The sequence below is a fragment of the Panulirus ornatus genome, chromosome 65 (assembly GCF_036320965.1).
Source record: "Panulirus ornatus isolate Po-2019 chromosome 65, ASM3632096v1, whole genome shotgun sequence".
Taxonomy (NCBI): domain Eukaryota; kingdom Metazoa; phylum Arthropoda; class Malacostraca; order Decapoda; family Palinuridae; genus Panulirus; species Panulirus ornatus.
The window spans coordinates 2,084,110-2,100,758 of NC_092288.1; the positions used below are offsets into that span (position 1 = coordinate 2,084,110).

The 16,649-nt window shown below is 38.0% G+C and overlaps 1 protein-coding gene across 1 annotated transcript in view; it reads right to left on the reverse strand.

Annotated features, from left to right (window-relative positions):
- The window catches only part of LOC139746659 (uncharacterized), a 38,660-nt gene that overhangs the window by 15,636 nt on the left and 6,375 nt on the right, over positions 1-16,649 (reverse strand). Inside the window, exons 3-8 of the mRNA XM_071658103.1 lie at positions 15,060-15,228; positions 11,616-11,740; positions 8,616-8,722; positions 5,822-6,625; positions 1,677-1,850; positions 716-885 (exon numbers count right to left, since the gene is read on the reverse strand). Of these exons, the coding sequence (XP_071514204.1) occupies positions 716-885; positions 1,677-1,850; positions 5,822-6,625; positions 8,616-8,722; positions 11,616-11,740; positions 15,060-15,228 (1,549 nt within the window). The remainder of the gene's footprint in view (positions 1-715; positions 886-1,676; positions 1,851-5,821; positions 6,626-8,615; positions 8,723-11,615; positions 11,741-15,059; positions 15,229-16,649) is intronic.

The window sequence follows — 16,649 nt, forward strand, 5'->3', positions numbered from 1 at the left end:
CTTCTTACAAAGTTTTATTTACACATCATCATTCAAATATACCATGAAAGTTTCATCAACATAGTCCTTTGAATGCAGCACAAAACAAATGCAGAATTTTATACAACAGTAATCAAAATCTGTGGACATGTTTTCATGTGAATGAAACTTTGAATTAGCTGCCAAGAGACAGTTTCTCACAGTTAACCTTCTACACTTATATGACACTATTAAGCACTCAGATACTAATGTATGCATATCCTGTGAAAGCATACTGGCCATGAATCAAACAAATTTCAGTGGTGTACACTGAAGAGCCCAGGTACTTCTTTTCAAATAAATTTCAGAAACTTTCCTTTATCAAAAAACAAAAAAAAAAGCCAAAAATAATAATGCATCACAAGATACCACATATCACCAGCTGGGCTAGCTGAAGATATTTGCTGGATAGCATTAAAAAGTATACATAATCCAACTTTACCTAACAGACCCACTTTCTCTCACTGGATTCTAACCCTATAATTTTTTCTGTACTTAAAAAACAACTATCTTATCTACAGAAGTATATCAGTTTATAAAAACAAAGAATGCTGGAAAAAATGAACTGAAGTAAACCTAAAAGCTAGCAATAATCCAACAATCAAAAGTAACTCCACAGACCCCCATTGTAACTGATGAATCATGGAATTTTTCATGCAAACTTAATGAAAACAGAAATAATAACTGAATCTTTTACCTGATGTTGTTGTTTCTGTTTAGTCTGACTACTTGACTTTTTCTTTTTTGATGTTTCTGGTGAGCCAAACCAAAGTGATGTGGCAAGGAAGGACTGCAGTAGGGATGTGGCCAAAGGGCTCTGCATCAGCATGGCTTCAGCAACTTGAGGAGACACAGATTCACCAGCTTCTTCATTAAAAAAAGAGAAAGAGGAGAGGAATAATGAGAACAATTTCATCAAGCAATGTAATATCAGTACTTTCATGTTACTTTCACAAAATGAACAAGAATAGGTAATGCTATTTCTCTGTCTGTTCCTGATGGTACCTCAATAAAGCAGGAAATGGCAAATAGGTATGAAAGAAAAAAATAACACACTATACTGATTTACTGGAGGAATGTTCCATTCTGAAAACTGACTCATACATTTTGGAGAGATGGGTGAGATGGATAAGAGGAAGGATGGAGTGAAAGGGGCTTTGGGGTATTAGGCATTGAATATTGTTGAGGGTCAGAGGTGTGGAGTCAATGGGCTGATCTAGGGCATGTAAAATGGTCAAGGTATATCATGAAATAAAGCATGGGGCTATGGATGACAGGTTCTGGTATTGGTGCGTTAAACATGACAGCTAGAGAGTGGATGCATGCAAAAGAGCCAATGCTCCTCTATTCCTGATACTACCTCACAAGAGGAGCAATAGTGTACTGAATAAAATAATACATTATATCAATAACAGTTTTAATAAGGGGAGTAACAAAAGTGGTAGAAGTAGTAATAACAGTAAAAATGAATTATTTAGTTATCTGCATTATCAAGTTTTCCCTCTGATGAATAGGTAACCTAATAAAAAATCTGTAAACTTATCATGTTACTGTTCTGATTAACTTCTACTATCTTTCTCATTAAGTCTTTCCTTTCACCTGTGATGGCCATGACTGGGGCATTTTATCTGCCTGTGCCATGAAAAAAAAGTACATACCAGTCTGGAGCTGAATTTGTTCACTTGGTTCTATTTTGGAGGTGACCTTGTTTTGCATATCTGACTGTTGAGAAGGATTACTTTGGGGCTTGGTGTTGTGCTGCAAAGTTTGGTCTTGGGAAGTTCTATCTAAAGATGACTCCTGTTTTTCGAATGGAGGGTCACGTTCTTCACCTGTTGGCATGTCATTTTCGTTACAGAGGAATAAAAAAGACTGCAAAATCAAATGGAAGGTAAACCAGGTTTCATAAAGGTATTGCTGTTAAATTGAGAGGGTATGAAATATAAAATGACCTGTTAAACAATACAAGATCATACGCATATATGAGGATGGGATTTAGAAGTTAGAAAATGGAAGTTACTAAAATAAGTTAAAAAAAACTATAACTGAACAATAAAGGTTTCAGTGACTGAACAAAAGCCAAGTGGTGTATAACAAGTTTATGTAATGATGATTCAAATCTTAAATATTTCATCAATTCAGTCTTAGAAAGGTCATGGCTAAATGGGAGAGAACAGAGTGAGGGAGTAAAACCAAAAGAAGGGATGCCTCACCCTTTCAAAAGTCATCACAGACTAAAATACTGGATTCTAAAAAAGAATAATATACTCTAAAGAATCATACAGTATTCATCACTGCTCAACAGCTAACATCTTATAGTTACAAACATGTTAGAGATAATGAGGGATAATGCCTTTAGTGTAACTTGTGACACAAAAGATGCAAAACATCCCCTCCTTTCCACTTAAGAATAACAATCTCTTAGAGGTGAGACCTCACTGATATGTAATAAAAGTTGGGCCCCTCTTTTGTATAACTGAGCACTAAAGATTTGTTGACCTTGAAAACTAATCAAGATTTGAAGAAGAGCAAGTTTTTTGCCCTGCAAAACTCCAATCAGGCCTCTTCATCACATCTGCAACTAAGAAAAAAGATCATAACTCAGGCTCTACTCCAATTGATGGATCTTTCCAAGAATGCGCTGTATCATTCATCCATCACCAAATCAAAAAACGACAGCAAAAACTAAGATCCTGAACATGAATACCATGTCAAAGAGAAACCCAAAGACAGGCCTAAAGGCTATCATTACACAACCTAACTTTTACGTAACATTCCTATAACTATTAAGAGAAGCACAATCCTCAGTGCACCAGAAGTATCAAACAACAAGCTGTGTACTGCATACATACTGACAAGCGGAGTAAGTTCAAAACTGGTATGAATATCCTCATTCCATTACTTACTTCCTGCCCTAGGAGTTCCATTTATCCTTAAGGGGCTCCTGCAGCTCTTAGGAAGCTGGCCACATCCACCAGTTGGGACCACATGTCATAAAATGTTGTGATGCTGTGTGTGCACCTTCGTGCAGAAAGTGCAGGGCAACTGAGTAGCAAATGCTTGGCATCTCCTTTACAGTTGGTGCATTGTTGGCATGATGGGTCTTGGGATACAATGAAATGGTATTTGTAGAGTTATAGTGATGGATGATGTCCAGAGTGTAAGCAGGAAAACATGACTTATGTTTGTATGGGGACTGTAGTTTTTGAGTGGTGTATGTCTGGTGGTTTTTGAGTGGTGTATGTCTGGTGGGTTGGAGTTTATGAATGAGTTGGGAGGTTAGCTATTCAGTGCTTGTTGGGTTATTTCAACAAGTGTGTTTTATCAGCATCAGTGAGTCTAATAAAATGGAGGGTTAGACATTGTGGCTTCATTAAAACAAGGATACAAGAGTGGATGGGAATGTGGAATAAGTTGAGAAAGATAATAAAAGCTGTAGCTATGTTTTTCTGTAGCTATGTTTTTGGAAGAAAGGGGTACACAAGCACTTCATTCATGAATGTAATATATAACATGTAGGTTCAGAATAAGAAGAAATATGATAACATTACTATTTGATTACAAATAGGATTACTAAGGTTACTAAACTTTAGAAATAAGTAATGTAAAGAGCAAATTATTTGATGCCTAGTTGCACAAAACCAGTAGCAAATGGTACATACTATTATAGTGCAGGCATCTTACTATATTGTGGATGAGGTCACTTTCTTTGTCGAGAATAAAAGTTCTGACAATGAATCTGAATAAAATATCACATCAGATTATGCTGCAACCAGCATAAAATTTTGAAAATTCTTTTGTATATTCCAAACCAGATGCAACAAATAAAAAAAAAAAAGATTCTCAGATTCACAAGTGGTTTTACTATGTACATACAGCAGTTTGTGATGAGGGTGTGCCAAACACCTCATGGGAAGTTCATCATACAACTAAACAGGAAGTAACAACTGTTGCATCATCAGAAATTACACCTCTTTGTCTCTCGTTCCAGGATCAAGTAAAGTCTATTGTGTGATTCTGCATTGGACCAACTACTCAAAATGATTTCCAAGGCAAACACATTTAATCACTCTACAGGAGGTGAAACATAAATCCAAACTAGGTAATCTGTTGTTAAAAAACTGGTCATACACTTTCTGGGATTCCCAACCACTCAGCAGTACTCTGTATGTGGAATGCAGGTGGCCTGTGAGTGGCTTGAATCATCATGAAATTTGAGTTGTCCCCTAAAATCCAGCTGCAAATGCCAGGCAAACATTGGGCAGACATCAAGAGCAGAAGAAATGAGCTTAGGATATTTTTCCTATGGGTAGCCCGTCTCTGGGGCAAACAATAAAAATCAATGTCAATGAGAACACATTTCCAGAACAGAGTGATAATGCCCTTGTAATGCACACCAAAGATGCTGCAGATCCATCAACAAAAGAAACTGAAAGCAATAGAACAGAAAGGCAGGAATCAGCATGAAAGCTTTGTCAGAAATAGGTTAATGGATCACAAAATACCTATTTTACACCCTACAGAACAAGCCACTAGTGATATATGTCCTTACGACCAGAAGATGAGCAATTCCACCATAAGGTTGATTTGAAAAAAGGAGATGTGGACTAGTTAAAGTATCTGCAAGCTGCCTTCAGTTAGGATGATTATGGGAATGCTAGAAAAACAATGGAGAGTGAAGTTGCTTTTTGAAAATTAGTGGATTTTGGATAAGTGCATGGGGTTAAAAAGTCCACATGAAAATATGCTTTCTTCATTCTTCTTTACGAATGTGAAATCTAGTATCATATACTATGACAACATGCCAAAAATGAGAACAACACAGATGAATGGCCTCTGTAGTGGGAGCTGAAGAAAAAGGCAAATGTGATAGAAGTATGAATGATAGAAAGCTTTCTAAGAAGAGCTTAAATGAAATTTTGAGGGTTTTGCCATGGCCAACCCCATGATGGGAGTTCCCACAGAGAACTAGCACCAGAGGTAGAAACATAAGGTAAATGTAGTAGGTAGGAACATTGGGTAGGAACCTTTGTAAACACTGCGTTAGACTGGCCCTCTGCCAGTGTTCTTTTAAGGGTGAGGCATTAAAGGCTAAGAAGTGGCACTGGAGTTCATTAGTTATAGCGAGACTATTGCTGTGGCCAGCCCACTGAGGGAGTTTCTGAAGGGAACAGATATCAGAGATATAGACAGATAGAAGTAAAAATAGATAGACAAATTATGTGAAATATGAAAGAATAGTTGTGACTGCTTAATACAGTATGGTCAAAGTTATATGGGGTTTAGGTAAAGTATACAACATAAGATAAGACATGGGGAATGAGCTGCTCCAGGACAGGGATATTACTGGAGATGATGCTGTATCAATCACATTAGTCTGTGTACTACTGCAGTGCTCTGTGTATGAGGCATTAAAAATGATGGAAAAAATATCACCATCTGTTTCAAGAGAGTGCTCAAAATGTAGAGAAAGAGTTAACCCCCAGTTACTGGAAAATATTGTCCTTCCATTTACAGTCAGTAATGTTCAATCTGTTATAGTGTTCATACATAGACGATGCAAGTGAATCTTCACAGAGACTACATGCACTTCGGCATCCTACAAAAACAAGAATTAGGTTAGAGGTAAAAATTTCAACAGATGTCAAACTTGAAAAAAAATCAATTGTTCAGTGCCACTATCATTTAACCCATAATACTTTGGCACAAAATCTTGAATTGAAATTCAAACGAGAAACAAAATATATTGTTTTGTTCTGGAAGAGATGTTAAGTGTTAAGTTGATGAATTTTGCAATAAATACCTGACACAGCCTCCTCCTCCTCCTCCTCCTCATCATCTTCTTCCTCATTGTTATTTTCCTGCTCTTGTTCCACACAAGATAAAGACTGTGTCTCACTCTTTACATCATCTTCATCTTGTTCTGAACCTGAGCCATCTTCTTCATCACTATCACTACTTGAGTCATCATCACTAGATTCTTCATCATTTTCTTTTTCCACCTCATCATCATCATTTTCTATTGTTCCTGATGGTTCCTCTCTATCTTCTAATTCCTCTTCCTCTCCTTCCTGATCATCATCTTCATTATCCTCCTCTTCTTCATCTTCATCATCCTCTTCCCCCTCTTCATCATTTACTGCATTTTGTTCATGATTTTCCTTACCAGTATCATCACTAAGTTCTTCTTCAGTACTACTGTTTCTTACATCTGCCTCTAACACTTGAGTTTTTCTCTTTACTGTTCTTCCAACATCATACTGTATGTCCTCTTTGGAGGCCACAAAACTTTTGACGCAATTTGCATAGGCAATGTTGTTATTGTTATTTACAGATACACTGCCACCCAGTGTCAATTTTTTCTTATCTGTTAAAAAACATATATCACTGTTAGCTTCAGGCACTCTTTTTCTTTTGATTTTCTTAGATATATACTGGCTTACAGAATCACTTTTTGCACTATAAATATTAGCTGCACCATGAATAGTGGCTGTTGGTTTGGTATAGATATGTGACATTGCTGAACCATTTTCAAAACTGGAGAGTTTCCTTCTCTTCTTTGGTAATGCTTCATGAACAACTGTTATAGTCAGTTCATCACTCACATCTGGAACATATAACCACTAGATTAACAGAGTTGATGCATATCTCATTTTCAATCTGTATTTCTAGCTAAGTCATTGTTTAACTATATATAAAACTTAATAGCTTTTTTTTTCCCCCCTAAAAAAAATTTGCAGTTGATAATATGTAACTATGTCATAAGACAATTTAGCTGATAATAAGTAACAATAAACAGATAAGGGGTGGCCAGTCCACTCGTGCACATAAATATACATACATAGGCGCCCATACGTGTACATATACATACATATACAGGGACATGTGCATATGTTCACATATACATGTTCATGCTTGCTTGCGTTCATCCATTCCAAGGATGGATGACAGCAAGCAAATATGAATATGTACATGCATATGTATATGTATATGGCATATGTATATGTGTATATGTTAATATGTATATGTAAATGAACATGTATGGGCATATATGTATTTATGTATATACATGAGTAGAGGGGTCTTTCTTAATCTGTTTCCTGGCGCTACCTCGCTGACGTGGGAAACAGCAATCAAGTGTAATAAATGTCATAAAATAATTTACTTGTGGTTTTTCATAATGTACACACATGGCATTCAACCTACACATGTAATAAACAAAATCTAATGCATATAAAACTCATGTCATCAATATAAACTAAAAAACTCAATATATCACAGAACACATTAGGTTTGCTGGCGAAAACTAAATTCATGGCTAAACCAATGAACTTCTCCACAAGAGGCAAAAGGGATGCAAGTGAGTGCTGCCACACACATGGTTATAAACCACCAAGGAGAGTCCATTTAAACAGTACATAGTGCAAAAAGTAACATCAAGAAATACAGGAAAATTGTGTTAATAATCTATAATTCTTACAGAGCTTTCATGAAAATTATTTAACCAATGAAAGCACAATCAGGATGGTGCAGGAAAAAAGACATGCACTTCTAAGGTATGGTTAAGTTCAATATGAGGGGATTTTACCTTCATGGAAACTGATTGTGAATACTTGAGATAACAGTCTGAGACACAATTACTATGTCCACTGGAAAATTTCTTGTACCAACATGTCTCTGAGCAAACTTGAGTCAGAGTACTTAATATACTATCCAAACCAAATCTTATCTTTATATATGAAATTATCATGCTGGGGATTGGGGAAAAATAAACTTACCATGTATTCACTATGTGTTGTAGAAGGCAAAATGAGAAAGAGAGAGAGAGAGAGAGAGAGAGAGAGAGAGAGAGAGAGAGAGAGAGAGAGAGAGAGAGAGAGAGAGAGAGAGAGATGGAAATCCTCTCCTCCAGTTTTACTTTTCCAAAGGAGGAACAGAGATGGGGGCCAAGGGAGGAATTTTTCCTCTAAGGCTCAGTCATCTGTTCTTGAACACTACCTCGTTAATGCAAAAAAAAAAAAAAAAAAAAAAAAAAAAAAAAAAAACCATAGTTGGAAAAACTTATAATGCTTCCCTTAAATATGACTACACGGTTAGAGAAGAAACCAAACTCATAGAGGAGATAAAGCTATGGTTAATATACAGACCTATGCAATTTCTGAGAGTATAAATAAGAAAATTGAATTCAACAACCAGAACATGTTAACCTTCAAAGCATGGGTGCCTAACATCCATACAACACTATTAGGGAAACTATACCTCCAAACATGCTTATCTATGCCCTCCCAGATAGTGTTTTTTTTCCCACACATTCCTCAGTGCTTCCAGGACCCTCGCACAAATACAAAATAATTCTGGACATAATGTGAGTCCACAGGAATAAGATACTTTAAACAAAATCCAAGTGTACTTGGATGAAGTGAATGAGATCAGCAAAGGTCAAGGTTTGTTATACCAAAAAGTTCAGGAGAACTTGTGAAAGCCTGGTGGTTGAGAGAAATGGAGTGAAAATGGGTTTAAAAGTATACTGTAGTTCAGCTACTTAAAACTAAAGTAGCTATGTTAGATACAGATACACATAAGTTATTCAAGCTTACTTAAAGTAGTCCCATGTCGAAGTTCCTTTACATTGGACAGAGATGATGCAATTAGTTCACTCATTCGCTGCCGCTGTCCCAACAGCTCAAGCTTCGTATCCCTGTATCTGCAGATGAAATAATTACAACATATATTGTGTGGAAGGCGAAAACATTATCTCAGAAAGCAAAAATGGGTATGTTTGAAGGTATAGTGGTTCCAACAATGTTATATGGTTGCGAGGCGTGGGCTATAGACAGAGTTGTGCGGAGAAGGGTGGATGTGTTGGAAATGAGATGTTTGAGGACAATATGTGGTGTGAGTTGGTTTGATCAAGTAAGTAATAATAGGGTAAGAGAGATGTGTGGTAATAAAAAGAGTGTGGTTGAGAGAGCAGGAGAGGGTGTTTCGAAATGGTTTGGTCACCTGGAGAGAATGAGTGAGGAAAGATTGACAAAGAGGATATATGTCAGAGGTGGAGGGAATGAGAAGTGGGAGACTAAACTGGAGGAGGAAAGATGGAGTGAAAAAGATTTTGAGCGATTGGGGCCTGAACATGCCGGAGGGTGAAAGGCGTGCAAGGAATAGAGTGAATTGGAACGATGTGGTATACCAGGGTCGACGTGCTGTCAATGGATTGAACCATGGCATGTGAAGTGTCTGGAATAAACTATGGAAAGTTTTGTGGGGCCTGGATGTGGAAAGGGAGCTGTGGTTTCGGTGCATTATACATGACAGCTAGAGACTAAGTGTGAACGAATGTGGCCTTTGTTGCCTTTTCCTAGCACTATCTCGTGTGCAAGCAGGGGGAGGGGATTGTCATTTCATGTGTGGCGGGGTGACGACGGGAATGAATGAAAACAGCAAGTATGAATTATGTACATGTGTATATATGTGTATGTCTGTGTATGTTCTTTCTTTTCATACTATTCGCCATTTCCCACGATAGTAAGGTAGCGTTAAGAACAGAGGACTGGGCCTTTGAGGGAATATCCTCACCTGGCCCCCTTCTCTGTTCCTTCTTTTGGAAAATTAAAAAAAACGAGAGGGGAGGATTTCCAGCCCCCCCGCTCCCTTCCCATTTAGTCGCCTTCTATTACACGTAGGGAATACGTGGGAAGTATTCTTTCTCCCCTATCCCATATATATGTATGTGTATGAATATATATGTATACATTGAAGTGTATAGGTATGTATATGTGTGTGTGTGTGGACATGTACGTATATACATGTGTATGTGGGTGGGTTGGGCCATTCTTTTGTCTGTTTCCTTGCCCTACCTCGCTAACGCGGAAACAGCAACAAAGTGTAATAAATATAAATATATTTTTCTTGTGGGCACTGCATAAATATGTGAACAAAAAACTATAGGAAAGGCTGTTCCCCTTTAAACCTTGGGTGAATAACTCAAAATGAAAGCAACAGAAATATAAAAATGAGGCAAAGGTCACAAATACTGAGTAGCACAATCTTTATTATGTAAAGAGTTTTGGGATGACTGACAATACTTCAAGCATTTAATATAAATTTCAGCACAAACTCTGAATTTATGTAAACCAACAATATTGTGAGGGTATACAAAGAGATGGATCTCTATATGCATATTCTTTAGCAAAACTGTGACAATAATCTGATATCCAGTGCATATTGTTACAAAGGGGCAATATCTGACATTTATGGTAATTCTTTAGGTGGAATAATGCTTCATTTGCACGTAAGGGATGGATGGACTTCAGTACTGCCTGAAAAACTTATGAAATGGTCTCGCAAAACTGATTACAGAAAGTAGTCTTGGGTTAGGCACACCAAGAAAACCTTAAAGACATACTGAAAGCTGATGAAGTAGAAGAAAAAAGATATTGTTTAGGAAAAGTACTTCCCACATAGGGGGAAGGTGAAAAGTAGAATCTTACAAGAGTTCATTCTAAGCCCAAAGTTATTTTTGATATATGTGCATAATCTAAGTGAAGTTCTGATGTCTACTCTAAATATGAGTGAAAATCAAGCCAAACTAAAGGCTATGACAAAAATTTATGAATTACCAGTCTTTCATTGGTATGCATAAGCTAAAATACTAGAAAGGTTGAATATAATAGTGAAGACAAAGAAAAGATACATATTTATGTATATGTGGATGAGCAAAGAAGATAGTCAGAGGGTATTATTGGATTATATGCTATTTGTAGTGTGCAAAGGAGAGGCTGTTAAATGTGAAAGCTCTGAGAAGGGTGGCAGGAGGAATATCTGATCATTTCTTGGTGGAGGTGAGTGTGAAATCTGGAAATGGCATACATGTAAAAAAGTGACCTGTGTTCAGACATACCAGGACAGACTTTGAGAAGAATGGCATAAGGTGTGAATAAACAAAACTAGGAATGTAAATGGGGTGGAAGGAATTTAAGGAAGCAGTACTTAAAAGTGCAAGTGAACTGTAGGATGCAGACTTACGATAAAGGGTACTGATTAGTGGAGAGGTCAAGAAAATGGTACAAGAGCTGAAACTGGGGGTAAATGAGATATGGGGAGTGAGAGTTGATGCACTTCAGAGAACAAGAAAATGCTTTGGAAGATGAATAGCGTGACAAGAACAAAAGGACAGTGAGGAAAGTAGATGGGAAAGGTAACAAAGGTGTGAAAAAAGGGATGAATTAAGTATTTTTCAAGGACTGCTGGATGTATCACATGACAGAGTGATGGATGTATTAGTCTGGGGCAGGGTGGCACATGGAATGAATCATTGTGAACAGAATGGTGAAAGGGGAAAAGCTAATGAAAGTCTTGATGAAAATAAAAAATTTTCAAAAATAGATGAGACGAAAGATAGTTTTCCCAAGAAAGGGGTGATGGTGTTGCTGATCGGCTTGTCTGGCTTTTCAGTGTATATATGGTCCAGGGTAAGATGTCTGAGCATTGGTAAAGTGAATGGATAGAGCCCTTGTAAAAAGGCAAGGTGTAGCATATAATAGCAAATACACAGAAAATAAAAATTCTTAAAGACACAATTGTCTATTATCCCTCACCTTGATGTGAGGTGTGTGTGAATCTCTGCAGCACGGGCTTGGTAGGCATCAAGGCGATCAAGAAGAACAAAACACTGTTGACAAATGACCTCACTAACTGAGTAGCAAGGATCTTCACCAACAACCTACAATAACATTATTTTTGCTGATTTAATAACCACAAATACAAAAATACATAAAAACTTTTGTAAAACACTTACGCCTCTTAAAAAATAATTTGTAACACCCTAATGAATGTTGTCTTGTGGCCCTGACCTTTGATCCCGGACCATTAACACATATTCTGATATACAGAAACATTTACAAGCATTTCAGAAGGCAAGACCTTGTGACCCTGAAAACTTCTATGGTATAGACCTCTGTACAAAGTTACTGTCGTACAAGTTTGGTCTATATCCAATCACCCAGTCAAAGGAACATCATGTACACATGCATTTAAAAGCATTTTAGCATAAGAGACTTTAGTTTGAAACAGACACCTTAACAACCCCATAAGTAGAATCCTAAGAAATGTAATAGTATGTTAATCCATATGTGATCACTCTCCAGTCATGCTTAAATACTGAAGGACTGAAATTGCACCTGAACTCTTTGACTGAAAGTTTTGAAAAACACATAGAAAATTAAGAAACAAAATCATGCATTATCAAGAGTGGACTGTAAATTACATAAACATAATCATTAAAAGAAAGAATAACAAGTAAGAAAACATAAAAACAAGCAATAAGACAGATCAATACGACACAATACACATGACTCCACCATCACTACACTATCTTAGCCTGTTCCATTCATTCATGATTCAGGCATGTTTCTAAGTTCCAATTACTATGAAGAAAAATGCATTATTTATCATGTTTGAGTTTTGTATCAAAATTTGAGACTGGAATGCAAACACCGGAACTAGAGCAGTGTCCATGGAACATTTTTTTTTTTTATTTTATTATACTTTGTCGCTGTCTCCCGCGTTTGCGAGGTAGCGCAAGGAAACAGACGAAAGAAATGGCCCAACCCACCCCCATACACATGTATATACATACGTCCACACACGCAAATATACATACCTACACAGCTTTCCATGGTTTACCCCAGACGCTTCACATGCCTTGATTCAATCCACTGACAGCACGTCAACCCCGGTATACCACATCGCTCCAATTCACTCTATTCCTTGCCCTCCTTTCACCCTCCTGCATGTTCAGGCCCCGATCACACAAAATCTTTTTCACTCCATCTTTCCACCTCCAATTTGGTCTCCCTCTTCTCCTCGTTCCCTCCACCTCCGACACATATATCCTCTTGGTCAATCTTTCCTCACTCATTCTCTCCATGTGCCCAAACCACTTCAAAACACCCTCTTCTGCTCTCTCAACCACGCTCTTTTTATTTCCACACATCTCTCTTACCCTTACGTTACTCACTCGATCAAACCACCTCACACCACACATTGTCCTCAAACATCTCATTTCCAGCACATCCATCCTCCTGCGCACAACTCTATCCATAGCCCACGCCTCGCAACCATACAACATTGTTGGAACCACTATTCCTTCAAACATACCCATTTTTGCTTTCCGAGATAATGTTCTCGACTTCCACACATTCTTCAAGGCCCCCAGAATTTTCGCCCCCTCCCCCACCCTATGATCCACTTCCGCTTCCATGGTTCCATCCGCTGCCAGATCCACTCCCAGATATCTAAAACACTTCACTTCCTCCAGTTTTTCTCTATTCAAAGTCACCTCCCAACTGACTTGACCCTCAACCCTACTGTACCTAATAACCTTGCTCTTATTCACATTTACTCTTAACTTTCTTCTTCCACACACTTTACCAAACTCAGTCACCAGCTTCTGCAGTTTCTCACATGAATCAGCCACCAGCGCTGTATCATCAGCGAACAACAACTGACTCACTTCCCAAGCTCTCTCATCCCCAACAGACTTCATACTTGCCCCTCTTTCCAAAACTCTTGCATTTACCTCCCTAACAACCCCATCCATAAACAAATTAAACAACCATGGAGACATCACACACCCCTGCCGCAAACCTACATTCACTGAGAACCAATCACTTTCCTCTCTTCCTACACGTACACATGCCTTACATCCTCGATACAAACTTTTCACTGCTTCTAACAACTTTCCTCCCACACCATATATTCTTAATACCTTCCACAGAGCATCTCTATCAACTCTATCATATGCCTTCTCCAGATCCATAAATGCTACATACAAATCCATTTGCTTTTCTAAGTATTTCTCACAGACATTCTTCAAAGCAAACACCTGATCCACACATCCTCTACCACTTCTGAAACCACACTGCTCTTCCCCAATCTGATGCTCTGTACATGCCTTCACCCTCTCAATCAATACCCTCCCATATAATTTACCAGGAATACTCAACAAACTTATACCTCTGTAATTTGAGCACTCACTCTTATCCCCTTTGCCTTTGTACAATGGCACTATGCACGCATTCCGCCAATCCTCAGGCACCTCACCATGAGTCATACATACATTAAATAACCTTACCAACCAGTCAACAATACAGTCACCCCCTTTTTTAATAAATTCCACTTCAATACCATCCAAACCTGCTGCCTTGCCGGCTTTCATCTTCCGCAAAGCTTTCACTACCTCTTCTCTGTTTACCAAATCATTTTCCCTAACCCTCTCACTTTGCGCACCACCTCGACCAAAACACCCTATATCTGCCACTCTATCATCAAACACATTCAACAAACCTTCAAAATACTCACTACATCTCCTTCTCACATCACCACTACTTGTTATCACCTCCCCATTTGCGCCCTTCACTGAAGTTCCCATTTGCTCCCTTGTCTTACGCACTTTATTTACCTCCTTCCAGAACATCTTTTTATTCTCCCTAAAATTTAATGATACTCTCTCACCCCAACTCTCATTTGCCCTTTTTTTCACCTCTTGCACCTTTCTCTTGACCTCCTGTCTCTTTCTTTTATACATCTCCCACTCAATTGCATTTTTTCCCTGCAAAAATCGTCCAAATGCCTCTCTCTTCTCTTTCGCTAATACTCTTACTTCTTCATCCCACCACTCACTACCCTTTCTAATCAACCCACCTCCCACTCTTCTCATGCCACAAGCATGGAACATATCCCTCCATTTACTAATCCAATATAGCTTCCCTTGTACAGCTTTGCTTTGCAAGCCAGTCTTTGTAATGTACCAATGTAATGTGAGGGAAGGAAGTACTCCATTAAGTCATAGCATTGAAAAAGAATTCAAGCACTGGTAATACAATCATGATCATAATACAGTGTAGATGATTTAATTCAAACCAGGATAACCATAAAACAGCATAGGTGATCTAATTCAAGCCAAGTAGCATGCAATGATTAACAGAAACTCTCCGATAACTTGAACCTAACCTTATCAGGAAATAAAAAGAAATCCATACCTTAACAAGAAAGTCAGCTAGAGGAGTTCCTGAGGCAGATACAAAGCTGTGCACACTAGTAACAACTATGGTGTTACCACCCCGCCGGCCACACACCAAACAGGTATCACTACCTCTCCGTCTTTCTTGATACTGCTGCTCCATGGCCATCTCAATGATATGGATCAAACTGCAAGTAATAACATTTGTAAGGTTTATGGTTCTTATGTTCAAAAGTTTTTTCATTCTTTATGTTAATTCATGAATGAAGAGACAACCTACCATAAGAAATATTATATTGTCCAAAACTAAAGATTCAGAAGATGGATCTGTACAACACAAGAATTCAAATAAGGTCAAGCCTAAGTGCAAAATTATCTAAGAGAAGAGTCACATAACTGGCAGCAATTTAACAGAGAATATGTGCATTTTTTATGTTGGCAGCAATTTAACAGAGAATATATGCATTATTTCATGTTAGCTGAGACAGCATAAGCAATTGAATGCCATAACCTAAGCCATTTGCCTAATGCTATATCACATATTTATTATACTTAATCGCTGTTTCCCGTGTCAGTGAAGTAGCGCCAGGAAACAGACGAACAGCCTATCCACTCATATACACATCTATATACATAAATGCCCATACATACACATATACATAAATATACACAGAAATATACATATATACACATATACATATTTATATTTGCTTGCCTTCATCCATTCCTGGCGCTACCCCGCCCCACAGGAAACAGCACTGCTATCCTTTGCTTCAGCGAGGTAATGCCAGGAAAACAGACAAAAAGGCCACACTCGTTCACACTCAGGCTCTAGAAGTCATGTAGAATGAACCAAAACCACAGCTCTCTATCCACATCCAGGCTCCACAGACCTTTCCATGGTTTACCCAAGATGTTTCACATGCCCTAGTTCAGTCCATACCACACGGTTCCAATTCACTCTATTCCCACACATCTCACTCTCCTACATGTTCCTACCAACTACTTATACCTATTGTCTTTTTTTTTTTTTTTCATATGATGAAGGCTTCAGACACAGACAAAATTCCACATCAAGGCTGGGCATTAATTGAAATATAGAGCTCTCAGGAGCAAAAACCAAAGTTATACTCTTGTTTAATGTTTTTACCTACTACTATCTACTGCTCCTATAATTTTGCCAAAAGACAGGACTACCTTACACCAGAATAAAAATCTAATGTTACGAAGAATAAGTTGTGTGAGTTAAGTGTTGTCAAGTGTTAAGTGAGATATGGAGAGATTGTATGTTTGTGGAGAGAATACCAGCAGTCTATGTGAGGGTAAAGCAGAAAGAAAAGAACTAACTGAATCAGAGGAGAGTACTTTGACAACCGCTAAAGTGCTGGCTCTACAAAGCCATTACTAACCCTCCCGATATCCAGGCGGGCAGTACCAATAGCATACCTTTCTGATCGGTCACTGCATGACAACTACCAACTACTTAAGCTGTACATAATAATTGACAAACAATGTTTAATAATACCTACATAAATTTTGGTGGGTACTCTACATATATCAGAGATATTTCCATTAGAACACAATTGAAATAATGCAGGTCATTGCTAAA